The sequence below is a fragment of the Scardinius erythrophthalmus genome (genome assembly GCF_964197995.2).
Source record: "Scardinius erythrophthalmus genome assembly, chromosome: 9".
NCBI classification, from domain to species: Eukaryota; Metazoa; Chordata; class Actinopteri; order Cypriniformes; family Leuciscidae; genus Scardinius; species Scardinius erythrophthalmus.
In genome coordinates, this window is record NC_138229.1 from 685,573 (window position 1) to 705,000 (window position 19,428).

The 19,428-nt window shown below is 40.4% G+C and overlaps 1 protein-coding gene across 1 annotated transcript; it reads right to left on the reverse strand.

The window, feature by feature from the left end:
- Positions 1-486: 486 nt before the first annotated feature.
- On the reverse strand, positions 487-19,088 carry LOC308696171 (inositol-3-phosphate synthase 1-A-like). Its single transcript, XM_081374617.1, has 11 exons — positions 18,778-19,088; positions 18,527-18,647; positions 9,298-9,459; positions 8,983-9,112; positions 8,071-8,264; positions 7,641-7,790; positions 6,218-6,433; positions 5,516-5,680; positions 2,998-3,111; positions 2,435-2,652; positions 487-1,654 (listed from the first exon to the last, which is right to left on the reverse strand). The coding sequence occupies exons 2-11, from the start codon at positions 18,632-18,634 to the stop codon at positions 1,459-1,461; spliced, it is 1,653 nt and encodes a 550-aa protein (XP_081230743.1). The 5' UTR covers positions 18,635-18,647; positions 18,778-19,088; the 3' UTR covers positions 487-1,458.
- Positions 19,089-19,428: the final 340 nt, after the last annotated feature.

Genomic DNA, 19,428 nt, shown 5'->3' on the forward strand with positions numbered 1-19,428 from the left:
TATTTTTGTATATATTTTTAAGAATCTTCTGTTATACAGATTCTAAAAAACAGATGTTTACACACTTCTGTGAAACAGGAGAGATGTTGTGATATGTAATACACTATGGGTGAATACAGGGAATGCATGTCATGTTGATGTGAAGATGCTGTCGAGTAACACTCCAACCTCAAACTTACATGTCTAGATCTCCATTGTTTACAAAAGGATGTTTATTGACTGTATGAAGTGAAAAAAGAAATGCATTTATGTTTATGTGTATGTCATGTAATAGCCTGTGTGCCAGACACGATGATCCTGTTTCAGAAATGAGCTGACGTCACAGAGTTATTTGCCTATGACAATTATTTCCATATCGTACCACATGCACAATGTGCGGACCTAATCTATGCACCAGTGTTTATTGTTTACAGTGTTACAGGGTGTTACAGAGTATGCAAACTGTAATTTAGGACATTTTTGCAAAACTTTTTTTTTTTTTTTTTTCATGGCTGAAAACAGACTAATTTCACACACAGCAGAACAAGGGGGTGAAAAACACTCACACAGAACAGGAGAAGAAAAGCAGCGAGAAATGTCTTTTGATTTAGTCATTTATGGATCACGAACAAATCAGGTCTGATCGCTTCCGCTTCCGCCTGTCCGAGGTGTCTTTGTTTTTGCCGTTTTATTTGTTCAAAAATCTAAATGTTAGTGAGACGAAGAAATATAAAAATAAAAGTCACTATTAAACAAAAATAGTTGTTAAATCTATTAAATCGGAATATTAGTAGCCAATCGGGGAATCATCACCATTCTAAAATTTAAAAGGCATCTTTTACAAACACCCAATTTCTGAAAAACTATTATGAATCTAAAATGATTCATATTTTTGCACTCACTATGGTAGCCTAAAATACTGTTAAAATTATTTATTTATTTAAATCTAATTTGTGTAATTGTATTTATTTTAATCTATTTAATACATTAATAACTATTTTTCTTTGAATCACATTTAAAAAAAAAAATTTTTAGTAAGTGATTTTAATCTAATTCATTCATTTGAATAATATTACTTATTTTTCTCCGTCACTCCCAGTTATGTGCTATATTTTTATATTAGTATAAAAGCGAAAACCCGTCCCGAAATGACTCAACCCAATGACTCTCTACTGCATTTATTTACCAAACTCTTCAGGAATGATGTTTTTTCTTCATTTTGTTTCACCAACAGAAACTAGTGGTTTTTCCTCAGTGCATTAATAATGTACAAAACCTGGAAAAAACTCCATGGTTGAGAAAGCATGGATTCAGAAGTACAGTACTCACTAAACAAGAACAGAAGCCATTCATATTTTCATAGTCAGATGCATATCCATAAATCAGTTAGGGATGTGCATTCGTAAAGGACTGTAATGCAAAACTACTTAAAACAGTGGTAAACGTTAAGGTCTGGTTTGTTTTCATGCTTCGAGGTTTCTATGAGACTGAGTGCTGCATCTTCTCATGACTTTTGATCTCCATGTATTTGGCGGACTGATAAGCGCTGATGTGGTCGGTCTTCCCGTTGATGAGGACGGGATGCTGGATGTGGTTTTCCGGAGAATGCATGAAGCTCTTCTCCATCTTGTGCTCCAGCTGCATGTGATTCTGAGGCGGGAGGCCGAGACAAGCCCTGCACAACACACACACACACACACTCAATATCAGGCATGATTTAACACTCATCCTTCACTCGGGTCATTCTGACCCTAAACTATTAAAAAAAAGAAGTGGTGTTTATCAGAGGGGTCCGAGACTCCAGGACTTTTGTCGCACTTGAACCACGAATACACAGAAAAAAAACTAAAAATGCTCAAAATTCAAATTTAAAATGCTAAAACTTTGTTTTAAAATGTCATTTAAAAAGACATTTATAATGTCTACATGTGTATCTGAATGCACACTGAAGAAACTGGCTTTAGGACCCAGAGGAACAGCTCATTTACTCCATATAGAGATATAAGGCCATCTAGAGTCATGAAATATCATCTTATATTATTATTTTTCCACAAGAGGTCGGCAAAGACACCCAATGTAAGATATTTAGAGCTGAATTAAAAGGGTTATGCATGAAATTGTGAGTTATTTTCAATTTAAGTTGAATGAATGTGAGGAATGTGCTTAAATTACTATTTATTGATTATTTATTGATCAAATCTAGTAATTTAAAGGTAAATAAAAGAATAATATAACCAGAAATCTCCCAAAAAACTGCATTAAAAAATAGAGAAAATATTATAAAAAATGTAATAAAATAAGCTTTCTGAAAAAAATAAAAAAATAAATTAAGTATAATTTTAGGGCTTTGGGTCATTTTGACCCGCGAGGGAAAGACTGTGTTCCAGAACCGAGGGAAAGATGTGTTCCAGAACCGAGGGAGGGTTGAAGGCAGTCGCCACAGATTTCCTCTCACCTCATGACGTTTTCGATGCACGCGCGCTGACGGAAGAAGGCGTTGACCACCGGCGCCCCCTGTGGCACGAGCGGGGCTTTACACAGGAAGCTGAGCAGTGACAGGACGCTGTGGAAACTCTGGAAAACCGGATCCTCACGAGTGCAGAACGTGATTCTCTGACACAGTTCCGTCAGGATCACCAGATCCAGGATAATGGGACTGGCCAGCAGAGAGTCCTGTAATCAGCACAATACATGCAATTCACATTTATTTGTATAGCGCTTTTCACAACACACACCATTTCAAAGCAGCTTTACAGAAAATGCACATATACAAAATCACAGTTAGCGAAAAAGGTATTAATTTAAACAATGTAATAATTTAATGCAGAATCAATGAGCTCATTGAAGTAATGAATACTTGTTTGTTAACAAATGATTATGACATTTAGAAAAACGTAGCACTGTTGCGTGTTGATTCAGCGACCACTGTATTCATAATCAACAGTCATGAGTTCTTTGGTGATTTCAGTAAATTAGACACGCTTATTGCTGAACATTCCTGCATGATTAGCGGCTGACCTCGCAGGTGTTGTGCATGGCGATGGTGTTGGTTCCTCCCATCATGATCTCGGAGGTGTACTCGTCCATCGCACGCTTGCTGTCGCCCACATAGGGCACATATTTAATAACCACCTGTTCAGACACACAATCCACAGGAGACATTTCATTTAGGCCAGATATTATATTTGCATTGCATCTTTCCTTGTAGAATACTGGTAGTACACACACACATACGCGCACACACACACACACACACGCACACACACACACACACACACTCACGCAGTGGTCAGGCTTCTCCCCGGGCCGGAACAGGATGGGGTTGGACCGCACGATGTCGTCTCACACACACACACACACACACACACACACACACACACACACACACTCACGCAGTGGTCAGGCTTCTCCCCGGGCCGGAACAGGATGGGGTTGGACCGCACGATGTCGTCTCACACACACACACACACACACACACACACACACACACACACACACACACACACACACACTCACGCAGTGGTCAGGCTTCTCCCCGGGCCGGAACCGGATGGGGTTGGACCGCACGATGTCGTCTCACACACACACACACACACACACACACACACACACACACACACTCACGCAGTGGTCAGGCTTCTCCCCGGGCCGGAACAGGATGGGGTTGGACCGCACGATGTCGTCTCACACACACACACACACACACACACACACACACACACACACACACACACACACTCACGCAGTGGTCAGGCTTCTCCCCGGGCCGGAACAGGATGGGGTTGGACCGCACGATGTCGTCTCACACACACACACACACACACACACACACACACACACACTCACGCAGTGGTCAGGCTTCTCCCCGGGCCGGAACAGGATGGGGTTGGACCGCACGATGTCGTCTCACACACACACACACACACACACACACACACACACTCACGCAGTGGTCAGGCTTCTCCCCGGGCCGGAACAGGATGGGGTTGGACCGCACGATGTCGTCTCACACACACACACACACACACACACACACACACACACACACACACACACACACACACACACACACACACACACTCACGCAGTGGTCAGGCTTCTCCCCGGGCCGGAACAGGATGGGGTTGGACCGCACGATGTCGTCTCACACACACACACACACACACACACACACACACACACACACACACACACACTCACGCAGTGGTCAGGCTTCTCCCCGGGCCGGAACAGGATGGGGTTGGACCGCACGATGTCGTCTCACACACACACACACACACACACACACACACACACACACACACACACTCACGCAGTGGTCAGGCTTCTCCCCGGGCCGGAACAGGATGGGGTTGGACCGCACGATGTCGTCTCACACACACACACACACACACACACACACACACACGCAGTGGTCAGGCTTCTCCCCGGGCCGGAACAGGATGGGGTTGGACCGCACGATGTCGTCTCACACACACACACACACACACACACACACACACACACACACACACACTCACGCAGTGGTCAGGCTTCTCCCCGGGCCGGAACAGGATGGGGTTGGACCGCACGATGTCGTCTCACACACACACACACACACACACACACACTCACGCAGTGGTCAGGCTTCTCCCCGGGCCGGAACAGGATGGGGTTGGACCGCACGATGTCGTCTCACACACACACACACACACACACACACACTCACGCAGTGGTCAGGCTTCTCCCCGGGCCGGAACAGGATGGGGTTGGACCGCACGATGTCGTCTCACACACACACACACACACACACACACACACACACACACACACTCACGCAGTGGTCAGGCTTCTCCCCGGGCCGGAACAGGATGGGGTTGGACCGCACGATGTCGTCTCACACACACACACACACACACACACACACACTCACGCAGTGGTCAGGCTTCTCCCCGGGCCGGAACAGGATGGGGTTGGACCGCACGATGTCGTCTCACACACACACACACACACACACACACACACACACACACACACACACTCACGCAGTGGTCAGGCTTCTCCCCGGGCCGGAACAGGATGGGGTTGGACCGCACGATGTCGTCTCACACACACACACACACACACACACACACTCACGCAGTGGTCAGGCTTCTCCCCGGGCCGGAACAGGATGGGGTTGGACCGCACGATGTCGTCTCACACACACACACACACACACACACACACTCACGCAGTGGTCAGGCTTCTCCCCGGGCCGGAACAGGATGGGGTTGGACCGCACGATGTCGTCTCACACACACACACACACACACACACACACACACACACACACACTCACGCAGTGGTCAGGCTTCTCCCCGGGCCGGAACAGGATGGGGTTGGACCGCACGATGTCGTCTCACACACACACACACACACACACACACACACACACACACACACACTCACGCAGTGGTCAGGCTTCTCCCCGGGCCGGAACAGGATGGGGTTGGACCGCACGATGTCGTCTCACACACACACACACACACACACACACACACACACACACACTCACGCAGTGGTCAGGCTTCTCCCCGGGCCGGAACAGGATGGGGTTGGACCGCACGATGTCGTCCACCACGTTACTCTTCGAGATCTCCTTGGAGCGAAACTGCTGCGGCGCCGAGAGGTTCAGCCCGTCGTTGTTCCCGAGGTGATTATAACTCACTATACAAGTTGGCTGAAAACATTACAAATAAAAAATTATACCAAAAAATTATATCTGTGCTTTAAAAAAAAAAGAGACACCAATACATTTGTTAAACAGCATCTGTTCTGCTTTCCTCATCTTCATCTGTGTTTAGTGTGTAATGTTGCAGTTCTTCTCTATATCAGAGTCAGTGTTCCTGAACTCCTGAAACGCCTCCACTGTAGTCTGGAGTTTCTCCCGGGAACGAACACGTCACAATATTCCTCATTATAATAATTAATGCGCAGAATAAAGGGGCGGGGCCTGGTTGAGTTAGTCAGTAGTGTGTTAAACTGGCGGTTATGGTAAGGGGCGGGGCATTTCCCAAACACACTCGAAGCCGACCAATCAGAGCACAGTGTGCTTTTCAGAAGGAGGGGCTTCATAGAGACAGGAAGTAAACAGAGCGTTACTGACAGACTGGGAAGAGAGGAGCCGCAACAATGGAGAATATGAGGAGAATAATCAACATCACAGCAGGAAAACCTGTTCTAGTAGAGCCTGAACTACATAAAGTAGTTCTCTTACCTTGATTCCAGCACTGACGAGGAAGTCCACCAGAACCGACTTGAGTTTGGTCTGGCCGGATTTGAAGTCGTCTCCGCTGATGAAGACTCCTCGCTGCACGGCCAGATCCACGGCTCCGGGGACAAACGTGTTCTGCGGGGAGCCGTTAATATACGCACAGCCTTCCAGAATACTGGCCACCGCAAACATGGTGGAGGGAGAAACTTCCCCTCCCGTCTGTGCCGAAACACGAGAGAGCAGTTAAAGCATCCTGACACAGTCATACATGTGTTTATCTCTCTTAGTTCATGTTAAGTAAGAGATCATGTTCATCCAGCCGGCTGTAATCTCAGAATAAACCCGACAGGGTGATCAGGATCAGGTCTTCATCAGCCTGAAGGGGTTTATACTGAGATCACACACACACACACACACACACACACACACACACACACACACACACACACACACACACACACACACACACACACACACACACACACACACACACATTTGATTTCTTTATTTGAATCAACCAATCAAATTTCTTACAGAAAGGATTCAAATATTCTCAGAGATAACACAGCTTTGACACTCAAGGGTACATAAAACATCGCTTACGCCACACAGCAAGACTGCCTATCACAGCTGATATAGAGCAGAATTTTGCCAGCTGTTTAGATTTTCCTTTCGGAAGCCCTGCCAGTCTTAGTCCACTAACAGCCAATTTGTGGACATGTCCCAGGCTGCCAAATATCAATGCCACGAACTTACATGCATATCCTAGACCACTGATCTTTGCAAGGAGGGGTTGGTATTTAGTCATTTTTTCAAGAAAGGCTATGTCCATATACAGATCATAAACACAACCTATTTCAAGGACTAGCACCTCCTTTCTCTCTGTATCCACGAGCACAACATCAGGAGTGTTAGGGATGTTACAAAACACATCTTCAGAGCTGTTGAACCAGTCTGGTATTACTCGTGAGTGTTTATACATAGACATACTTTTTGGAAATATGTCTTGAACAGAACTGGCAATGAGATCTACAATACGGTCATGAAGTGCTATGTATAACCCTTTGTACATATTACAGCCATTTACAATGTGAGCAACTGATTCAAGGTGATCAGAGTTAGAATGCATTATACAGCGTGGATAGTACTTTTCAGGGTACCATAATGCTAGGTTGTATCTAGTTGGAAACGTAATTGGGTAACACTTTATTTTACAGTGTCCTTGTTACATATGTAACATGTACTTACCATAATAGTAACAGTAAATTATGCATAATTACATGCAACTAACCCTCAACCAAACCCTAATCCTACCCTAACCCTATAGTAAGTACATGTAGTTATTATTAATCAGTACATAAATATATAATTAACAATAACACCTTAAAGTGTAACCCGTTATCGTCTAGCGTTAGTGAACGCGCACCTCGATGGTGTTCAGCAGATTCTCCGCGGTGTCGTTAACGCCTGGAACGACGTCACAGAATCTCTCAGTGTTTGCGGTCCAGAGAACGATGACTTTCTCAACGCCGCTCTTCTGCCGGAAGTCACAGATGTCCCTGCGGATCTGAGCCACCTGATACACACACACATCTGCAACATTAGAGAACGTGTGTGTGTGTGTGTGTGTGAGAGTGTGTGTGTGAGAGTGTGTGTGTGAGTGTGTGTGTGTTTGTGTGAGAGTGTGTGTGTGTGAGTGTGTGTGTGTGAGTGTGTGTGTGTGAGTGTAATAAAAATTCAAATTATGTTGAGTAAAAATATTAGTAACATGTTACAATGAATTACTTGAAGCCTTATTATAATATGTTACCAAAATGTGTAATAACCACAGTCCCGGTAGAGAGTAACCAGTGCACCTGTTCTGCTTTGGTTCCTCTGATGAGGTGGTCCGCCCGGTGCTCCTGGTTCGCAGCAATGAATTCTGGGATGTATATGGAGGGTCTGGGCTTGAGCTGGTCCATGAGTGGGCGGAGCTTCTCCTGCAGGCTCCAATCCAGAACCTGCGCGCGCTCCATGGCCCCGCCCAGATTCAGAGACGAGATATCCCAGCCTGCATCAGTGATGAGCAACAACAGGAGTGTGAGATGATGGGCCCTATCATACACACAGCGCCAGGCGTCACGCGACGCAAGTGTGTTTCGCTAGTTTCAGCCCGACGCAGTTTTCATTTTCTCGTCCTGCGTCACGATTTTTAAATAGCAAATGCATTAGCGCTCGTCTGTGTGCATGAGCTGCTGGTCTGAGAACGAGTGTGTGTTCTGGAGCATTGATGGAGCGTTGCTATTTTGAAGAACTGAAACACACTGAGCCGTTGACCAACTGAAACCTACTCTAAAGTCAATGGCACAGTATTATTATTATTTTTTTATTTAAAAGGCGCATTAGAAATGTGAGCCTATAGGCGGGTCCAACAATGTTTCCTTGCTAGAGAAGCATTCAGTTTTTCCGCTCTCAAATTCCTCCATGTAAATAGTGAATCCGGCGTGGCGTGAGCGCAACTGTCTTTTAAAGGGAATGGGAGACGAGACTCTGATTGGTTTATTTCACGGCCAAAACACACCCATTACTCATTAAGAGAATAGAGACGACTCTTTTAGACCATGCGCCGGGAGCGTCGCCCATTTGTCCCGTCGTTAAACTAGCAAAAGTGGATTCGGACGCCCTAAGTGCACTTGCTTTAGAACATGCGCTTAGATCGTTAAAACAAGGGCCAAAGACCAGCTCAAAATGACCTTCATCGAATGTTTGTTCTTTATCGCTGTGTTTACCGTCGAACACGATGTCGTTGGGATGCACCATCGGCAGCAGATCTCGGAAGGGAACGTAAACCTCTCCGTCAGGTCCCGATCCCAAACACACCGTGGAAGATTCCAGCAGTGAGCCGTAGTAATTCGCTTTCTGAAAGAAGGACAATACAAGATATTCACAAAGATTACTAAATACTCGAACAAACTAACGTTTATTAATGGGACTTTGTTACCCAGGTCTTTTCTTCCACAGTAATAATGGATATTGCGTTCGCTCCATGTTGTTGGGTTAGGGTTATTTCTGTAGTATACAAATAAATGTGAATTGAATTGTACCTTCACACCGGTCTTGGTTTTCCAGGTCAGGCCCAGTTTGTTGGCCAGGACAGCAGCAGTGACCGTGGTCCCGTTATTCCCACCCCATCCCACCAGCATTACTCCCAGTCTGGGAACCGTCCTCTCCGTGCGGAAGGTGAACTCGGTGATGGACGGCGTCACCTGAACAACACACACATTTAAAAGTCACAGCTATGTTGGTAACACTTTACAATAATGTTCATTAGTTAAAGGTGCAGTCTGTAAGATTGACAGCTAGTGGTGGACATCGGTACTGCAGTCCAATTCAAAATATCAGAGATCGCTGTTTCCCCGCCTCCTCAGACTCGACGCTCACGGGTCGCCAGTTTGAGACACACAACAGGAACGAGCGCAATGGACAATGAAAACTGGCAACGTGCAATATCACTGACCAAAACAAAAACAAACATTCAAGCCTGGAAACACACATTTCACAGTAAAATAACTGGCAGTGGAAGTGTTAATCAGAGAAACGAGTGTGAACTCAGCATGATCCCTCAATATCTGCACACATATTATGGTATTATTATGCTTTAGTAGAGTGAAAGTTACATACAGCACCTTTAACATTAGTTAACTACCTTAACTAAGAATGAACAATACTTCTATAGCTTCTAATTTCAACATTTACCAATACATTACTAAAATCAAAGGTTGTATTTGTTAACATTAGTTAATGCAATGTGAACTAACATGAACAAACAATGAACAGCTGTATTTTTAATTAACTAATATTACCTAGATTAACTAATATAGTAACAAATGTATTTCTCATTGTTAGTTCATGTTAGTTAATATATAACTAATGTTAGCAAATAATGAACCTTATTATAAAGTGTTACAGTATGTTCTCACACCGTAATTCTTTTAAATGAATCATGTGTAGAAGTTTGCATCAGTTCCAGTGAAGTCCTGACAAAAACTCAGCCTTGAATGGTAAAGACATTGTTGTTTATTATTTTTCGAGGCATGTGACCAGGAACAGAGAAATGATGAGAAGAGTCCTTGTGGATATTATGTCTCGTATATAGAACAAAAGATAATGTCTAATTTGCATAAAGAACAGAATACCATGTTTGGATGCTGCAAGACTCTTGTAAAACTTGTAGACTCAACGTCAACTGATTATCCACATAGTCCTAGTGTTTGTGAATCTGAAGTTAGTTCGAGGCTGGATCCTCTTACTCATTTTCTATGGCCTCCAGAAGTGTGGAGAACTTGAACTTGAATTTTTACTCCTGGTCTTCGTTGAGCTTACTGTTTCTCTTTGTGTTTAACTGTAATTCCCCTACTATACAATAATTCGTTCCCTCGTTTTACTAAATTTTGTGCACGATATAATTCGTTCCCTTGTTTTACTAAATTGTGTGCAATATAATTCGCTCCCTCGTTTTACTAAATTTTGTGCACGATATAATTCGTTCCCTCGTTTTACTAAATTGTGTGCACGATATAATTCGCTCCCTCGTTTTACTAAATTGTGTGCAATATAATTCGCTCCCTCATTTTACTAAATTGTGTGCAATATAATTCGCTCCCTCGTTTTACTAAATTGTGTGCAATATAATTCGTTCCCTCATTTTACTAAATTGTGTGCAATATAATTCGTTCCCTCGTTTTACTAAATTGTGTGCAATATAATTCGCTCCCTCGTTTTACTAAATTGTGTGCAATATAATTCGTTCCCTCGTTTTACTAAATTGTGTGCAATATAATTCGCTCCCTCGTTTTACTAAATTGTGTGCAATATAATTCGTTCCCTCGTTTTACTAAATTGTGTGCAATATAATTCGCTCCCTCATTTTACTGAATTGTGTGCAATATAATTCGCTCCCTCGTTTTACTAAATTGTGTGCAATATAATTCGTTCCCTCGTTTTACTAAATTGTGTGCAATATAATTCGTTCCCTCGTTTTACTAAATTTTGTGCACGATATAATTCGTTCCCTTGTTTTACTAAATTGTGTGCAATATAATTCGCTCCCTCGTTTTACTAAATTTTGTGCACGATATAATTCGTTCCCTCGTTTTACTAAATTGTGTGCACGATATAATTCGCTCCCTCGTTTTACTAAATTGTGTGCAATATAATTCGCTCCCTCATTTTACTAAATTGTGTGCAATATAATTCGCTCCCTCGTTTTACTAAATTGTGTGCAATATAATTCGTTCCCTCGTTTTACTAAATTGTGTGCAATATAATTCGTTCCCTCGTTTTACTAAATTGTATGCAATATAATTCGCTCCCTCGTTTTACTAAATAGTGTGCAATATAATTCGTTCCCTCGTTTTACTAAATAGTGTGCAATATAATTCGTTCCCTCGTTTTACTAAATTGTGTGCAATATAATTCGTTCCCTCGTTTTACTAAATTGTGTGCAATATAATTCGCTCCCTCGTTTTACTAAATTGTGTGCAATATAATTCGTTCCCTCGTTTTACTAAATTGTGTGCAATATAATTCGCTCCCTCATTTTACTAAATTGTGTGCAATATAATTCGTTCCCTCATTTTACTAAATTGTGTGCAATATAATTCGTTCCCTCGTTTTACTAAATTGTGTGCAATATAATTCGTTCCCTCGTTTTACTAAATTGTGTGCACGATATAATTCGCTCCCTCGTTTTACTAAATTGTGTGCAATATAATTCGCTCCCTCATTTTACTAAATTGTGTGCAATATAATTCGCTCCCTCGTTTTACTAAATTTTGTGCACGATATAATTTGTTCCCTCGTTTTACTAAATTGTGTGCACAATATAATTCGTTCCCTCGTTTTACTAAATTGTGTGCAATATAATTTGCTCCCTCGTTTTACTAAATTTTGTGCACGATATAATTCGTTCCCTCGTTTTACTAAATTGTGTGCATGATATTATTCGCTCCCTCGTTTTACTAAATTGTGTGCAATATAATTTGTTCCCTCATTTTACTAAATTTTGTGCACGATATAATTCGTTCCCTCGTTTTACTAAATAGTGTGCACGATATAATTCGTTCCCTTGTTTTACTAAATTGTGTGTGCAATATAATTCGCTCCCTCGTTTTACTAAATAGTGTGCACGATATAATTCGTTACCTTGTTTTACTAAATTGTGTGCAATATAATTCGCTCCCTTGTTTTACTAAATTTTGTGCACGATATAATTCGCTCCCTCGTTTTACTAAATTTTGTGCACGATATAATTCGCTCCCTCGTTTTACTAAATTTTGTGCACGATTTAATTCGCTCCCTCGTTTTACTAAATTAAATATAATTCTTTCCCTCGTTTTACTAAATTGTGTGCACGATATAATTTGTTCCCTCGTTTTACAAAATTGTGTGCACGATATAATTCGTTCCCTCGTTTTACAAAATTGGGTGCACGATATAATTCGTTCCCTCGTTTTACTAAATTGTGTGTGCAATATAATTCGTTCCCTCGTTTTACTAAATTGTGTGTGCAATATAATTCGTTCCCTCGTTTTACTAAATTGTGTGTGCAATATAATTCGTTCCCTCGTTTTACTAAATCGTGTGCACGATATAATTCGTTCCCTCGTTTTACAAAATTGTGTGCACGATATAATTTGTTCCCTCGTTTTACAAAATTGTGTGGACGATATAATTTGTTCCCTCGTTTTACAAAATTGGGTGCACGATATAATTCGTTCCCTCGTTTTACTAAATTGTGTGTGCAATATAATTCGTTCCCTCGTTTTACTAAATTGTGTGTGCAATATAATTCGTTCCCTCGTTTTACAAAATTGTGTGCAATATAATTCGTTCCCTCGTTTTACTAAATTGTGTGTGCAATATAATTCGTTCCCTCGTTTTACTAAATTGTGTGTGCAATATAATTCGTTCCCTCGTTTTACTAAATCGTGTGCACGATATAATTCGTTCCCTCGTTTTACAAAATTGTGTGCACGATATAATTCGCTCCCTCGTTTTACTAAATTGTGTGCACGATATAATTCGTTCCCTCGTTTTACAAAATTGGGTGCACGATATAATTCGTTCCCTCGTTTTACAAAATTGTGTGCACGATATAATTCGTTCCCTCGTTTTACAAAATTGTGTGCACGATATAATTCGCTCCCTCGTTTTACTAAATTGTGTGCACGATATAATTCGCTCCCTCATTTTACAAAATTGTGTGCACGATATAATTCGTTCCCTCGTTTTACAAAATTGTGTGCACGATATAATTCGCTCCCTCGTTTTACTAAATTGTGTGCACGATATAATTCGTTCCCTCGTTTTACAAAATTGGGTGCACGATATAATTCGTTCCCTCGTTTTACTAAATTGGGTGCACGATATAATTCGTTCCCTCGTTTTACTAAATTGTGTGTGCAATATAATTCGCTCCCTCGTTTTACTAAATTGTGTGCAATATAATTCGTTCCCTCGTTTTACTAAATTGTGTGCAATATAATTCGCTCCCTCGTTTTACTAAATTGTGTGCACGATATAATTCGTTCCCTCGTTTTACAAAATTGTGTGTGCAATATAATTCGTTCCCTCGTTTTACAAAATTGTGTGCACGATATAATTCGTTCCCTCGTTTTACTAAATTGTGTGTGCAATATAATTCGTTCCCTCGTTTTACAAAATTGTGTGTGCAATATAATTCGTTCCCTCGTTTTACAAAATTGTGTGCAATATAATTCGTTCCCTCGTTTTACTAAATTGTGTGCAATATAATTCGCTCCCTCGTTTTACTAAATTGTGTGCACGATATAATTCGTTCCCTCGTTTTACAAAATTGTGTGTGCAATATAATTCGTTCCCTCGTTTTACAAAATTGTGTGCACGATATAATTCGTTCCCTCGTTTTACTAAATTGTGTGTGCAATATAATTCGTTCCCTCGTTTTACAAAATTGTGTGCAATATAATTCACTCCCTCGTTTTACTAAATTGTGTGTGCAATATAATTCGTTCCCTCGTTTTACTAAATTTTGTGCACGATATAATTCGTTCCCTCGTTTTACAAAATTGTGTGCACGATATAATTCGCTCCCTCGTTTTACTAAATTGTGTGCACGATATAATTCGTTCCCTCGTTTTACAAAATTGGGTGCACGATATAATTCGTTCCCTTGTTTTACTAAATCGTGTGCACGATATAATTCGTTCCCTCGTTTTACAAAATTGTGTGCACGATATAATTTGCTCCCTCGTTTTACTAAATTGTGTGCACGATATAATTCGTTCCCTCGTTTTACAAAATTGGGTGCACGATATAATTCGTTCCCTTGTTTTACTAAATCGTGTGCACGATATAATTCGTTCCCTCGTTTTACAAAATTGTGTGCACGATATAATTCGTTCCCTCGTTTTACAAAATTGTGTGTGCAATATAATTCGCTCCCTCGTTTTACTAAATTGTGTGCAATATAATTCGTTCCCTCGTTTTACTAAATCGTGTGCACGATATAATTCTTTCCCTCGTTTTACAAAATTGTGTGCACGATATAATTCGCTCCCTCGTTTTACTAAATTGTGTGCACGATATAATTCGTTCCCTCGTTTTACAAAATTGGGTGCAATATAATTCGTTCCCTCGTTTTACTAAATTGTGTGTGCAATATAATTCGTTCCCTCGTTTTACTAAATTGTGTGTGCAATATAATTCGTTCCCTCGTTTTACTAAATCGTGTGCACGATATAATTCGTTCCCTCGTTTTACAAAATTGTGTGCACGATATAATTTGTTCCCTCGTTTTACTAAATCGTGTGCACGATATAATTCGTTCCCTCGTTTTACAAAATTGTGTGCACGATATAATTCGCTCCCTCGTTTTACTAAATTGTGTGCACGATATAATTCGTTCCCTCGTTTTACAAAATTGGGTGCACGATATAATTCGTTCCCTCGTTTTACAAAATTGTGTGCACGATATAATTCGTTCCCTCGTTTTACAAAATTGTGTGCACGATATAATTCGCTCCCTCGTTTTACTAAATTGTGTGCACGATATAATTCGCTCCCTCATTTTACAAAATTGTGTGCACGATATAATTCGTTCCCTCGTTTTACAAAATTGTGTGCACGATATAATTCGCTCCCTCGTTTTACTAAATTGTGTGCACGATATAATTCGTTCCCTCGTTTTACAAAATTGGGTGCACGATATAATTCGTTCCCTCGTTTTACTAAATTGGGTGCACGATATAATTCGTTCCCTCGTTTTACTAAATTGTGTGTACAATATAATTCGCTCCCTCGTTTTACTAAATTGTGTGCAATATAATTCGTTCCCTCGTTTTACTAAATTGTGTGCAATATAATTCGCTCCCTCGTTTTACTAAATTGTGTGCACGATATAATTCGTTCCCTCGTTTTACAAAATTGTGTGTGCAATATAATTCGTTCCCTCGTTTTACAAAATTGTGTGCACGATATAATTCGTTCCCTCGTTTTACTAAATTGTGTGTGCAATATAATTCGTTCCCTCGTTTTACAAAATTGTGTGTGCAATATAATTCGTTCCCTCGTTTTACAAAATTGTGTGCAATATAATTCGTTCCCTCGTTTTACTAAATTGTGTGCAATATAATTCGCTCCCTCGTTTTACTAAATTGTGTGCACGATATAATTCGTTCCCTCGTTTTACAAAATTGTGTGTGCAATATAATTCGTTCCCTCGTTTTACAAAATTGTGTGCACGATATAATTCGTTCCCTCGTTTTACTAAATTGTGTGTGCAATATAATTCGTTCCCTCGTTTTACAAAATTGTGTGCAATATAATTCACTCCCTCGTTTTACTAAATTGTGTGTGCAATATAATTCGTTCCCTCGTTTTACTAAATTTTGTGCACGATATAATTCGTTCCCTCGTTTTACAAAATTGTGTGCACGATATAATTCGCTCCCTCGTTTTACTAAATTGTGTGCACGATATAATTCGTTCCCTCGTTTTACAAAATTGGGTGCACGATATAATTCGTTCCCTTGTTTTACTAAATCGTGTGCACGATATAATTCGTTCCCTCGTTTTACAAAATTGTGTGCACGATATAATTTGCTCCCTCGTTTTACTAAATTGTGTGCACGATATAATTCGTTCCCTCGTTTTACAAAATTGGGTGCACGATATAATTCGTTCCCTTGTTTTACTAAATCGTGTGCACGATATAATTCGTTCCCTCGTTTTACAAAATTGTGTGCACGATATAATTCGTTCCCTCGTTTTACAAAATTGTGTGTGCAATATAATTCGCTCCCTCGTTTTACTAAATTGTGTGCAATATAATTCGTTCCCTCGTTTTACCAAATCGTGTGCACGATATAATTCTTTCCCTCGTTTTACAAAATTGTGTGCACGATATAATTCGCTCCCTCGTTTTACTAAATCGTGTGTGCAATATAATTCGCTCCCTCGTTTTACTAAATTGTGTGCAATATAATTCGTTCCCTCGTTTTACTAAATTGTGTGCACGATATAATTCGTTCCCTTGTTTTACTTAATCGTGTGTGCAATATAATTCGCTCCCTCGTTTTACTAAATTGTGTGCAATATAATTCGTTCCCTCGTTTTACTAAATTGTGTGCACGATATAATTCGCTCCCTCGTTTTACTAAATTGTGTGCAATATAATTCGTTCCCTCGTTTTACTAAATTGTGTGCACGATATAATTCGCTCCCTCGTTTTACTAAATTGTGTGCAATAATTCGCTCCCTCGTTTTACTAAATCATGTGTGCAATATAATTCGTTCCCTCGTTTTACTAAATTGTGTGTGCAATATAATTCGTTCCCTCGTTTTACTAAATTGTGTGCACGATATAATTCGCTCCCTCGTTTTACTAAATTGTGTGCAATATAATTCGTTCCCTCGTTTTACTAAATCGTGTGCACGATATAATTCGTTCCCTTGTTTTACAAAATTGTGTGCACGATATAATTCGCTCCCTCGTTTTACTAAATCATGTGTGCAATATAATTCGTTCCCTCGTTTTACTAAATTGTGTGCACGATATAATTCGCTCCCTCGTTTTACTAAATCATGTGTGCAATATAATTCGTTCCCTCGTTTTACTAAATCGTGTGTGCAATATAATTCGCTCCCTCGTTTTACTAAATTGTGTGCAATATAATTCGTTCCCTCGTTTTACTAAATTGTGTGCGCGATATAATTCGCTCCCTCGTTTTACTAAATTGTGTGCAATATAATTCGTTCCCTCGTTTTACTAAATTGTGTGCACGATATAATTCGCTCCCTCGTTTTACTAAATTGTGTGCAATAATTCGCTCCCTCGTTTTACTAAATTGTGTGCACGATATAATTCGCTCCCTCGTTTTACTAAATTGTGTGCACGATATAATTCGCTCCCTCGTTTTACTAAATTGTGTGCAATATAATTCGTTCCCTCGTTTTACTAAATCGTGTGCACGATATAATTCGTTCCCTTGTTTTACAAAATTGTGTGCACGATATAATTCGTTCCCTCGTTTTACTAAATTGTGTGTGCAATATAATTCGTTCCCTCGTTTTACTAAATTGTGTGTGCAATATAATTCGTTCCCTCGTTTTACTAAATTGTGTGCACGATATAATTCGTTCCCTCGTTTTACTAAATTGTGTGTGCAATATAATTCGTTCCCTCGTTTTACTAAATTGTGTGCACGATATAATTCGCTCCCTCATTTACTAAATCATGTGTGCAATCTAATTTGTTTCCTTGTTTTACTAAATTGTGCACACAATATAATTATTTTCCTCATTTTACTAAATCTTGCGGATGATATAATAATTAATTCCCTCATTTTACTAAATCGTGTGTGCTATATAACTTGTTCATTCCCTCTTTTTATGAACTACACAGTTGCTGGTCCCCATTAACTTCCTTAGTATAAAAACTAATGCTAAAAAATACTAAAGTCAATGGGGACTAACAATTGTTTGGCTTCCCACATTCTTCAAAATATCTTCTTTTGTACACAACAGAAAAATAAAGTCGGACAGGTTTGGATCAACTTGAGGGTGAGTAAATGATGATTTTTGAGTGAGCTGGCCCTTTAAGAGAACTTTAAGAGAACGCCCGTTCCCTGTGAGAGATGGAGTGTTTAAAAATGTTGTTAAATAGTGGCATGTCAGCGACTCAAACAAGGAACAAAATGCAATGCAATTTTATCATTCACACAAACTATCCTAATAAAACACTCACAATCCAGACAGAAATCCATCAGTTTATTAAAGATATTAAGCACTTACAGTGAGCGCGTCTCCATCTCTGCACACACACGCAGTGTGATAACAGTAACGAGACTCGATGTATTTCTCTGTGTATTTCACATCAGCGCTGTTGACACGAACTTGCATGATGATGATGAACCTGCAACATAGTAAATAACGGAGCATCACTAACACAACAGATTTTTATTCATTCAAATCCAAATGTACAGAATAGTGAAATAAATCATTGCACTTAATATATTCTTGAATAATTTCAGCAGTAGACATACCTTTAAAGTTTCCCGAGCAGAATAAAAAAGTAGCTATCTCTCAGCGTAGACTAAAGTCCTTTTAAAGCTCTGAGTGTGTGTCGAATGTGCGCAGGTTCGTCACCTGATCCGCGTGAAAGTGTGTCGCACTTGGCTTTCAGTGGTCGCGCGCCGGTCTCATTTATCGCGCGGAGGAGGAGGAGCCACAGACACCTTCTCGATTCTTCCACTCGTGGACCAAAATGTGATGATTTATGATTCTGGAATCTGTAAGACAAAAGGCAAAAGCTGAAGGAGTCCGCGCGTGCGGTGAATGGATAACATGAACAATCACTACTGTAATATGCGCATATTTAATGCTGTGTAGCTCGAAATGCAGCCACTAACTTTGTGTAAAGATATGCACAAAAGCATGAAGCATGCATAATAGTAGATATTAATATTGAGAGAAAATAATTTTTACATCAGTAGTGGAAAATTCCAATGCATTGTTCTTAATGTCTTAAAAACGAGACATTGGGTCATCCTGCCCTAGACAGGAGTCATGTGAAGGATTAAACCAGTACACACACATTTGGAAACACACAGAAAGTGTTGTGACTCAGCAAGAGTCTAATGAGATGTTTTTCTTGTGAGACAGTGGAAATGTACCAAGTTACTGAAGGACGATCA